This window comes from Sorghum bicolor, chromosome 1 (genome assembly GCF_000003195.3).
Source record: "Sorghum bicolor cultivar BTx623 chromosome 1, Sorghum_bicolor_NCBIv3, whole genome shotgun sequence".
In the NCBI taxonomy this organism is placed as follows: Eukaryota; Viridiplantae; Streptophyta; class Magnoliopsida; order Poales; family Poaceae; genus Sorghum; species Sorghum bicolor.
Window position 1 is genome coordinate 7456074 of NC_012870.2, and position 11343 is coordinate 7467416.

Here is an 11343-nt window from a genome sequence, read left to right on the forward strand (position 1 = left end):
AGTGTTCATATTCGGCCAGGGCCGTGTGCCGTCAGGCCGGCCACCGCGCCGCGCCGCGCGTGGGCCGTGTGTGTGTGACGGGTTGGCCTGCCACTCAAGAAGACCATCAGCCTGCCGTGTCGAAGCTAATAGCCCAGGAACGCAGAATTGGGCCGCACCGACAGACATGGTGCCGTTTGTATATACTACTGTACAAATTCCAATCATTTTTCCATTTTTTTAAAAAATAATCCAATCAATTCGCCCGAAAACAAGAGAGGTAATACATAGTGTACTAGTCCTGCAAGAGCATGGGTTAATGGTGTACTGATATTATAATCGAAAAACACAAAATACACAAGAGGATCAAAAGTTAGTTTAGGAAAAAAAAAAGATCACTGGAGGTTAGAATCGAGACATTTATTGAAATACGTACATCCTTAGCACAAAACCAATTCATTTTCAACTAGTACAACAGATAAGCATGCTTGAAAATGTCCCTTATAGCAATGCAGAGTTGCAAAAAGCAAATGTATACCTAACTAAATTCACCATCCCTGTCACAAAAAAGGTGACCAAACTACATAGCTCGTGCCCAGCACAAGCTAGGTTAGAATTTTTTTTTCATGTCTTCCAATTGCAGCTATTTCCAACAGTATATAAACGGACGTATATGTATAGCGGCCCAGCAGATTCTTCTGTTAATATAAGTTAGTACCTCCCAAGACGTTTTCTTGTGAAGTGATCGAGACCGACGACGTGTAATTTTGTTGCAAGTGATCGATCAGACAAATCGTCTTAGCGGAACGACGTCGTCGAGGCGCTGGCCCCGAAGGCGTCGCCGGGATACCGGTCGAATATCTGGGGCGCGTCGCCGGCGCCGAGCAGCGGGTCCGGCGGCTCGTCGGTCACGCGCCACACCTTGATCGACTTGTCGAGGCTGCCGGTGTACACTATCCACCGTGACGCCGACGACGACCCCCCTCCGGCGGTGGATTCGCCGCCGTTCTCGCCGTTGTCCTCGACGACGGCGATGCACCTGATGGGCTCTGTGTGGCCCGTGAGGACCGAGAGGCACGCGTGCACCCCGCCGTCGCGCCGCCACACGTGGATGGTGTTGTCGGCGGAGCCGCTGAGCAGGAGCGCGCCGGCGGCGGCGAGGCAGAAGACGGCCTTCTTGTGGCCGCGCAGCACGCCGCCGTGGACGAGGTGGCGCTCGCCCTCCCAGAAGTTGACCAGCCCGTCGGAGGAGCCGCAGTAGAGCACGGGCGCGACGGCGCTGACGGCGAGCGCGTTCACCGCGTGCTCCTGCTTCAGCAGCGTCTGCACGGCCGTGTGCTTGGTGCCCTTCCCTTGCTGCTCGCGCCGCCACACCTTGACGGTGCCGTCCGCCGAGCCCGTGAACACCAGCCCGTCGAACGCCGCCACGATGGAGTTGACGTTGTCGTCGTGCGCCACCACCGACTCGAGGCACTTGGAGTCGCTGATGCGCCACACCTTGAAGGTGCGGTCCCAGGACCCGGAGTAGAGGAACCCCTGCGACGGGTCCGTCGGGCTCAGGCACGACACGGCGTCGCTGTGCCGGATCCACAGCGCCGACCGGTTCTTGCGCACCTCCACGTAGTTGGACGGGTTCAGCGACCCCCGCAGGAAGTCGCGCAGCCGGGGCAGGCTGCCCACGCGCTTGTGCATGCCGTTCTTGGGCGACACCTTCCACACCCTGATCTTGCCGTCCTGGTGGCCCGTGAAGATGCGCTCGCCGGAGATGACGATGGCCTTCACGAGGCCGCTGGAGGACTTGAACCCACCGGAGTCCTTCTGCTTGCGCCAGACGCGGATGTTCTTGCTGTCGGAGCCGGTGTAGAGCGTGTCGCCCTTGGCGGCGAGCGAGTAGATGTGGCCTTCCTCCCTCACCAGCGAGCTGATGAGGCTCGTCCCGGGCGCCATCGTGGGAGCGGCTCCTCCGAGCCCGGCGGCGGACGCCTCGCTGTGGTGCGACCAGGGGGACGCCATGGTCTGGTTCCAGGGGGACATGTTGTACGGCGAGCACTCGCCGCTGAAGCTGGACGGGTAGTCGGAGTAGTACCCGGGGCTCGCGCCGCCGGTGGCAGAGGAGCTGCTGTTCCGGTTCGACGACTCATCGTCCGTCCCACCCGAGTACTGGAGGTTCGGGTCGGACTGTGGAGCAGGAAGTGGGAGATTGGACGGGTGCGAGCGGGCGACGCCACCGCCGGCGCCCTCGCCGTCGCTGTCTTTCATCTGTCTCCTGCCGGAGGCGGCCGTGGTGGATCGGAGCTCCGGTGCAGTGGATGGGAGAATTGCGAGAGGAGGGGGAAGCGCGGGCCTGTGTATCTGTGGATCGGAGGTAGAGTGAGAGGCGAAGAGAAACTGGCGGGAAGGGACAAGTCGTTACGACCCGTTAAAGAGGTTGCTGGGGAAGGAATGCCCGCGAATCGCTCCCTCTCGTCAGTTCATCAGGAGGCTAATTTGAGCTTGGGAAGGCTATCTTTAGACATGAAGCATAGGAACTGTACCCAGTTCGTAATAAGAGTATATACACAAACATTTGGAGCGTGAGCTCGTGTATTTCACGTAAACTTAAAAATAAATTAACAGCAATGTGTAAGGTGATCTTCGTGAAATGAATAGCGCGATTTATGTGAAAATTAGCCTTTTTTAATTTTAAGAAAACGTGATGACTTGCCTAAATCTTTTATATACTTACGTGGATAATATAGTTAACTAGGATGACTCTTATCCCCCTGAAACATATTCCCAACATTAGATCTTAATAATTGAGAGGATCTCATAACATTTTAGAGGCTAATCCTTACACACACGACAAATAAAGCGCGTCAACAATGGTGCCACTTTATATTGGCTCCTAGGATCGATGTCACCGCGTTTTCCTTTGTGGAGGCAGGGGCAAACCTAGAACTGATATATGTCACATAACACGCAAAAAGCACTTGAGTAAAGAAACCAACTAGATATTCAATAGTTTGTCATAGGGCTTTTGTAGGAGTTTCCACTCAAATTGGGCTAATTATGTCTTATGGGCATCTTTTTTCCTTTAGGTCACTGATCAACACATACAAGGCACTATGTGGGCTGGATCCAAACTGCAACCTACCCAGCCCAGGTCTAGATCCACTCCCAGTGGGAGTATAAAGAGGAGAGATGAGATAAACCTGCTAGCTCTTGATACGGGCTAGTCTTTTGCACACTTTTTGATGTTTAGTGGGTGATACATCTTTTTTTCCCCCTCAAACACACCGGAGAGCTGCACATCATTTTATTAAAGATAGATAAAAACGATCTGAGTACATACGCCGAATTCCACAGTTTTTTCTTGTTGTCTTGTCTGTTTGACGAGAAGCTCTACGCCACCAAGCCTGGAAGGACTCCTCAATCCTCATCCTAGGATGGCTGATGCATTTGCAAGAACCACACCTGTGTAGCACGGCATACCAGAGACGCAATTCACCAGGATGTGATTGATCGTCTAGTCCGTTTGAGGTCCAGACTGTGCAGGAGACTCGCATCTTCTTCGATCATCTTCTTTGCTTTGAGGTCCAGACTGGAGCAATATGCTAGCTCTTTATTGCTAACCTTTTGGAGGTGGCCTAACAAACCACACACGGGCCAGGGACAGAGGTAGGAAAAATTTGTGTGTGTTAGGGGCGGGGTGGCGTGTGCGTGTGAGTGGTGATGGGAGTGAGGTGTGTGTCAGGATGTACGCATTTTTTTTAACGCAAAAGGATGTACGCATATAGAAATGCAGTTGTCCAGAAAGGGGTCAATATATAGCATCAGTATAGGATCTCACGGTATGTATCTACAATATGAGCCATTGACGAAAGTTCCACATGCTGTAAATTGCCAATATCTCTTTTTAACATAAGATGCCATCACACCATGAGTTTATGTTTACATGATCTTCCCCCATTTAAACTCCCAATAATCGTCGTGGCATCTTGCAACGGTTGCTTGCTGCAAGAAAAGAAGGAAAAAATGGTCTGTCAAGTGACCCCAATCTCTTCTGCCAAGGGATCAAGAGGGAAGCGCTCAGCCAAGTAAGAAGACAAGGGTTCCTGCTCTGGTGCCCCCCTTTCACAACCGAGTTGCTGCATACTAAAAAAATGCATGCATAATGACTCAACTGGGCAAAGATGGAGCATACCTTGCCATTCAGATATCAGTTCTTGTATTTCATGGTCTCCTTCTCAAATCCAATTGTTGGGAACTGTTTTGCATATTCCTCCACATCATGGCGAAGCTTTGCAATCTCAGCTTGGATGCTATCAGATTGCAAAGTAGCAACAAAGTCCTTCAGCTTTGTTCCACCTAAATTGCAAGAGTTAAAAATAAAACATAAATCAGATCATCCCAGTAGTGACAGGGACACCTCAATGAATGCAAATGTGTAGAACAGTCACTGTGGTTTCTTTTCTTTAGGAAAAAAAAAACTAAAACTTAGAGTGACCTGTCGTTGCAGCCTTAATCTTCACAGCCAGATTCACTGCTGCATCGAAGAAGTCAGCAACCTTAGCGAAATCTTCCTCAACAAATCCTCTGGACGTAAGAGCTGGGGTTCCTGCATGATGGAGAGCTAATATTAAGAATTTGCAAAATGAATTCAGAATAAACTAAACAAACATCCCATAGCAGAATATTGTACCCATCCTGATGCCTCCTGGTACCATAGCCGAAACATCACCAGGAACTGTGTTCTTGTTTGCTGCAATATGCACGCTTTCTAAAACCTTCTCCACCCTCGAACCATCTATCCCCTATACATAAAAAATATAATATTGTTGAGACATGGCATCAGAACTGTAAACAAGTAGGTTTTGTGTATTTAGGGCAGACCCAGTGCTGGAGGCTCCCACATGAGTGGGGTGTATAAAGAAAAAACTAATAAAACAAGGAATGTGAAACACACTTTTATCTTACCTTATTCTTGAGATTCACCAGAACTAAATGGTTGTCAGTCCCACCGGAGACGAGTTCATATCCTTTTGCAGTCAGGCTCTGATAACAATGTAACCATCAAGTAAGTGATTCAAACTGTCTGGCACAATTAATAATGCTGCAGAACTACACGTTTGTGTTTCTTCCAGCTGAAGTGAATAAAAATGCAACATAACATCTTTGCAAATAACATGCTTGCTGAAGTATAAGAGAACTGCAGGCCTTCTCCATCAGAGTTAGTTGGTGCATGAAACTCAATAAGGTACCAGAGCCAGAGGTCTCAAGTTTGAATCCTACCTAGCATAATTAAATAAAATAGTTGTTGTTTGCTCCTATTCCACGTCTGAGGCCTAAGGGAGCCTCTACGTGGAGGGAAGGGTGGAGGGGCGGGGGGGGGGGGGGGGGGGGGGGGGGGGGGGTGGTGCGGGTGAAGTGTTGAAGTATTAGAATTGCCCACCCTTTCCATCAACTTAAGCTTTGGGTTCAACTAGTCGGTACATGAAACTAAATATAGCTAACTCAACAAAATGCTTTGAAATCAGCGAAAAAATATTGATAATCTACTACGGTTTCCTAAAAACTGCTACTAATATAAACAGTAAACAGGTTACTCATCCTTCTGGTGAGCAAGTATCTTAATTCTTAAATCTAATCCTCCAAGACCCAAAGAGTTGTTCTTTTTGCTAAATGTGAACACAAATACCTGCGCAAATTTAGCACAGTTAGTGATAACTTGCTCTTGGTAAGCTCTGTACTCTGGAGTAGTTGCCTGAAATATAAAATAACAGCTGAGAGCCTCATAAAAAGGCAAACAATATGAATAAAAGATAATATAAAACGACATGAATAAGTGGAGCAGACCTGTTTAAGCGCAACAGCCAAGCCAGTAATGGTATGATTATGAGGCCCACCTTGCAGACCAGGAAAGACGGCAGCATTGATCTTGTCCTCAAAATCATACATAACCTATAGAATATTAAATATATCATTAGTCCTTTTGGTTTTTAATGCAAGAAACAGTTTCAACACCCTATGCTAGGTTATTTTTTTCGTTTTCCTCATGCCATACCTCTTTCCCTTGCTTATTTATTTCTTTCAACCCCTTCCTATAAAAGATCATGGCTCCACGTGGCCCACGGAGTGATTTGTGAGTAGTGGTAGTCACTACATCTGCATAATCAAAAGGAGATGGAATAACACCAGCTGCAACAAGCCCACTGATATGTGCCATGTCTGCTAGAAGTACTGCCTTCTGCTTGTTGCATATCTGTCGACACATAACATTATGGAATTATTTGATTGATCACAAAATCATGATGCAATTTTACTGTTGAGTTCTCTCTGATATAATAATGTGCAGCTATTTTGCATCTTTGAGAAAAAAAAACTATTGAGAAAAGAAACCTTGCCTTCCGCATACGGTCATAATCGTATAGCCGAGCATATGCACTAGCACCAGCAACTATCAACTTTGGCCTGAAAAGAATAGCGCTTTTCTCCAACTGTGCATAGGAGCAAGTAAGGTGTTAGTGTGATTCATCTTAAAATATGTTTACCACTGAAAGAGAAATGACACAGTAACAAAAATCCTAGATAATATTTCTCTCAGTTTTTTTTTTGGCTAAAATGCCAAAAAAATAATAATAAATAAATAATGTTGCCCACCTTGCTTAATACATGTATGATGTATCTATAAACTAGAAGGGGGAAGGAAAATGACCTGATCATAATCAATCAATCCAGTGCTTTCATCCAATCTGTAAGGCATTGTCTCAAAGAATATCGAGGTTGCAGATATCTTCTTAGTGTCAGTCTGCAAACAGTAGGTACAACCTTTGAGCTATAGGAGTATCTAGAGCATCATATCTGAATGTTTTTTTAAAGAAACATCATATCTGAATGTTACTAAGAACTATGGGAAAATAGCACTCATTTGCAGATATTACGTATGCACTTCATAATCAAGCGTGCAGGCAGAACTTAATTTTGCATAGCAAGTGCCAGTTCAATAATGGAACGACCATAATAAATAAATCTAAACCATCACAGAGCCAGAAAGGAAAGAAAGGCAACAGAGAAGGAAACATCCATGCTTGTGTGCAGTATCAGAATTAAAATAGTTGGAGGTAAAAGGAAACTCAAGACCCATGTACCTGGTAACCATGAGAAAGATGTCCACCGTGAGGAAGATCCAAAGCCATTATCCTTTCATGTGGCTTCAAGAGCGCAGTGTATACTTGGAAATTGGCAGGCGAACCGGATAGAGGTTGCACATTCACTGTACGGGTTGGAATTGGTCATGAGTTAAGAAAATTTTGGTGAAAGGGCAGCTAACATTATAAGAGAAATATGGCCAGAAACAAAAGATAAATATTGGAAAACATATATAATAATGTAGAAGATTGGCCACACACTATATGTAGGTAAGACGGTGGCAAGTGGTTTGGTTTGTGATGGAGCAATGCCTTACATATACAGTAATTGATTCTCTCACAACTGATCCCATGTACTCTGAACTCCTTGCAAACTTTGTAACATTTCTAAATTGATTCAAACTGTTAGGCACTCTCTTAATATCTTACAGGTAAAACAGATTGTTCCCATCATCTTTAGTGCAAACTGTTAGTGCATTACCCAAACCAGGAAAGGAGAAAATTACTAAAGCTTTAGTGCAATAGAGGCTTGATTGCATAGAGATATGTTCAGAAAGATGAATATATGACATGGTAACAGAATAGGTATTGCTGCTAGACTATACAAGATTTTACCTCCCCACTTCGCTGGGTCCAAACGGAAAGCCTCCAAAGCACGTTTCTGACACAAGGATTCAGCCATATCAATAAATCTGCAACCAAGAAAACCCAGAATCTTTATCTAAAAAAAGAAAACCCAGAATAAAAAACCCATTCAGATGATTCACGCAGACAGTCACTCAATTTCTTGAAAACTTGCGTGTTTCCACTGAAACAACCCCGAGAATGATAAGCGACAGAGCAGTGCCGTACTCATTTCCACCGTAGTATCTTGCGCCAGGGTACCCCTCGCTGTACTTGTTGGTCATGACGGAACCAACTGCCTGCATCACTGACACCGACGTGAAATTCTCTGACGGGATGAGCTCCAGCCCCTGACGCATTGACACGAACAAAATTCAGTAGGGTCTTGGGGGAAAAAACAAAGAATAATGTAATCCAACAAAACAATGACCGGAGACGACTGAAAAAATACGTCTAGCGAAAGATGAGTGAAGAAACAGAGACCTTCCATTGGCGGGCCTTCTCGTGCTCGATAATGTCAAAAATCTCGGGGTCGACCTCTTCGAGCGGCGCGTTCAGCTGCTTCGGCCACTGCACCCACCCGATGCCAAGAACACAAGATGAACAAAAAATCAAGCGACAGACACGGAGCAATGGACATACCAAGGATTCAGAACAGAGTAACCGGGACATACGGTGATTCCGGATCTCTCCTCTGTCGCCGGAAGGGACGCCTGCGCACCCCCAAAAAAAAGCCAAATCACAAGAACGGATCAGGACCGCGCGATGACTAGTTCTTTGTTTGTTTCTTTGGATGGCGTGGGTAGAAGACTAGACAGGGACAGATGACCACCGCCGTGGCGCTGTGCCACGATAATAATAAGAACAAGAAGCAGCAGTCGGCGTCGTACCATGTAGTGGAGCGGCGTCATGCGGGAGAGCGGCTGGCGGCGCAGCGCGTTGGCGGAGAGCTTGCGGAGGGCCGTCGCCATGGCCATGGTGGGCGGTGGCGGGCGCGTCCACCTCCTCCTCCTCCTGTGATGTGCTGTGGGTTGGAGCCTCGACTCGCTCGCGAGTTTGGGAGGCAGTGGAATTGGTAGCTTTTTATGGGGTTTATTTATATACTCGTATTTTATTTTAGGCGGATAATCTATGCCCGTCCCGTGCTCGTGGGTTTGGTTGGATGGCCAGGCAGGCGCAGGCCAGTGCTTGGTCTCCATCAGCGTCAGCGCCCACCACTCCACTCCTCACCAAACGCATCAGCGTCACCAACCCATGAACAGATCAGTGAGTCTCCATTCATTTCAGTTTCATTTTTTCTTGCACGTATTCGGCATTCCCGTTCCTACTCCACGTTTTCCTCTAAAATCTTCCGTTCTTTTTTTTGTTAGTCCTCATTTATCTTGCACCCAAGTGTATTCGGCATTCCGGCTTCTAGTCCACGTTTTCCTCTAAAATCTTCAGTTCTTTTTTCATTTTATATATTTGTGTTTTTGGAATATACTCTTTTTTTTGCCACTTTTACTTGTAGCACAGCGTCCATGACAACGTAAACACTGAGCACATTGTCTTAAATTTAGGGTTTGTTTGGTTTCTTTGTTAAATTTTAGCTAGCTAAAACTATTTTAGCTATTCTTAGAAAAATAGTGTGACTAAACTATTTTAGCTTTTTTTAGAGTTTGTTCGCTAGTCTAAAAAGTCATGGTTGAAAATACTGTTTGTTGATTTATTGTGAGAGAAAGATATTGTTGGCTGGCAGAAAAAGTACGGCTTAGTCAGTAAAACGAGTTTAGCTGGCTAAAATTTAGCAAAGAGAACTAATCAGACCCTTACTTTCTCTTTTGGTTTCTAAGATTCAACTTGTTGAAATGGCAATTCCAGTTTTTAGACAGTGAGAATTTTCTGGACTGCAACTGAAAGATTCTGGGCATCTAGGTGATTTATTATTATTAGCGTAAACTGTACCTGTTTTTTAACCCGCCAGATTATTATATACTGTACTGAACAGTCAACTAACATATATTCCCAAAAAAAACAAAGAGTATCAGTATCAACAGACAGGAAATTTGGTTTCATCTGGGCCAGATTCGCATCTCAAATGACCGCTAGAGCAAGGGCAAAGTTGGTCCCTGGACTGTGCCCTGAATAGTTTCAGCATGGATTAGGGCTTGTTTAGATACATCCAAAAACCCAAAACTTTTTACAAGATTCTCCATCACATCGAATCTTACGGCACATGCATGAAACATTAAATATAGATAAAAAAGATAACTAATTGCACAGTTTGACTGTAAATCACGAGACGAATCTTTTAAGCCTAATTACTCCATGATTAGACAATGTTTGTCAAATAAAAACGAAAGTACTACAGTGTTAAAATCCAAAAATTTTTTGAATCTAAACGAAGCCTTATTATTAAACTTTCACGATGACCACCAACCATAGCACGAAAGATTCTTCACATCGAACCAGACATGGTTGAGCCTGCGCCCTGCAGGAACGGAGGGCCTACCCTGGAGCTGTGATTTGGTAAAGTGGCACCAATCGTAAGGCAGCTCAACCACTGAACCTACACTCTAAATCATCCATCGCCAAACACTCAGAAAGCGACATCACAAGCAATATTATTCTAAACGCTAAACAGTACTCAATCCATCCCAAATCGTTTGACTTTTTTAATATCAAGTTTAACTACTCGTCTTATTCAAAGTTTTGTACAAAATATCATTTTTTTTGTTGTGTATTGGTTTATTAATAAAAGTTCTTCAAGATTGACTTAAATTTTAACTATATTTGCATAAATTTTTTGAATAAGACGAGTAGTCAAATTTAGGGTAAAAAAGTCAAACGACTTACAATTTGGGATGGAGGGAGTAAATATTTAGTCACCCTTTATTTAGGTTTACATAGAGTTAAACGGTCTAAACAGTTTTATATATTAACAATAAATATACATATTTTTGTACATAAAAGTAAATATGCTAGAAAGTATATGTAAAAAGTAAGTATGCTACTAAATAATATTTTTTCTGAAGAAATCTAAATCCCATTACACTTCATATAGATGCTAATTACTCTAGTGTTGAGTGTTGATTGTGATAGTTGCAATCCTCCAATTGACTAAATTATGAACTAAATGGCCATTTAGCTCATTTAAACTTGTTTAACTCAATTCTATTTGGACAGTTGTTAACAGTTTAAACAGGTTTAAATAATCTAACCGTTAAATGCACCATTTAGAGCCTAAACAACGCAGGTGGCCTCCGTTTACCGTTTAAACACAGCCTATTTAGGCGACCAATGATCATGAGAGATTTTTTTTTTCACATAAGAGAAGGTTATTGCCAAATCATTGTTCCTTCTATGCATGAATCAATCATTTAACACAATTACAGCATGTCGGGAAAAAGTAGATTCTATCGTAGGTCTATGATCAGGCGGGAAAAAGTGATTTTATCGGAAAGTCTATGGAGAGGACTGCGCCAAGGTGTAGCTGCATTGCGTTTGCGTACGTGCATCCAGGCCACCCGATCCCTATCTGTTCCACGGCCACAGGTGAGCAAAAGCGGAAACACTACCCACGAGTTCGTAATTGAAAGCGGGTATAAAACGATCAATCTGAGTCTCAAATAAT

General features: G+C 44.6%; 2 protein-coding genes across 2 annotated transcripts; both read right to left on the reverse strand.

Annotated features, from left to right (window-relative positions):
- LOC8060501 (protein JINGUBANG) lies at positions 379–2654 on the reverse strand. Its single transcript, XM_002466447.2, has one exon. The coding sequence runs from the start codon at positions 2236–2238 to the stop codon at positions 778–780; it is 1461 nt and encodes a 486-aa protein (XP_002466492.1). The 5' UTR covers positions 2239–2654; the 3' UTR covers positions 379–777.
- LOC110437606 (serine hydroxymethyltransferase, mitochondrial) lies at positions 3764–8817 on the reverse strand. Its single transcript, XM_021466086.1, has 16 exons — positions 8621–8817; positions 8405–8443; positions 8214–8300; positions 7959–8080; positions 7722–7798; positions 7107–7231; positions 6674–6766; positions 6363–6455; positions 6023–6220; positions 5815–5919; positions 5657–5722; positions 4936–5013; positions 4661–4772; positions 4466–4576; positions 4163–4326; positions 3764–3972 (listed from the first exon to the last, which is right to left on the reverse strand). Exons 1-15 carry the CDS (start codon positions 8705–8707, stop codon positions 4178–4180), a joined length of 1542 nt encoding a protein of 513 aa, XP_021321761.1. The 5' UTR covers positions 8708–8817; the 3' UTR covers positions 3764–3972; positions 4163–4177.

Coding starts and splice junctions, on each gene's coding strand:
- LOC8060501 (XM_002466447.2), bottom strand. CDS start 2,238: ATGAAAGACAGCGACGGCGAGGGCGCCGGCGGTGGCGTCGCCCGCTCG.
- LOC110437606 (XM_021466086.1), bottom strand. CDS start 8,707: ATGGCCATGGCGACGGCCCTCCGCAAGCTCTCCGCCAACGCGCTGCGC. Junction 7,799..7,958: donor AGATACTACGGTGGAAATGA/GTACGGCACTGC, acceptor TCTTGGTTGCAG/ATTTATTGATATGGCTGAAT. Junction 4,773..4,935: donor TGGTGAATCTCAAGAATAAG/GTAAGATAAAAG, acceptor TTTTATGTATAG/GGGATAGATGGTTCGAGGGT.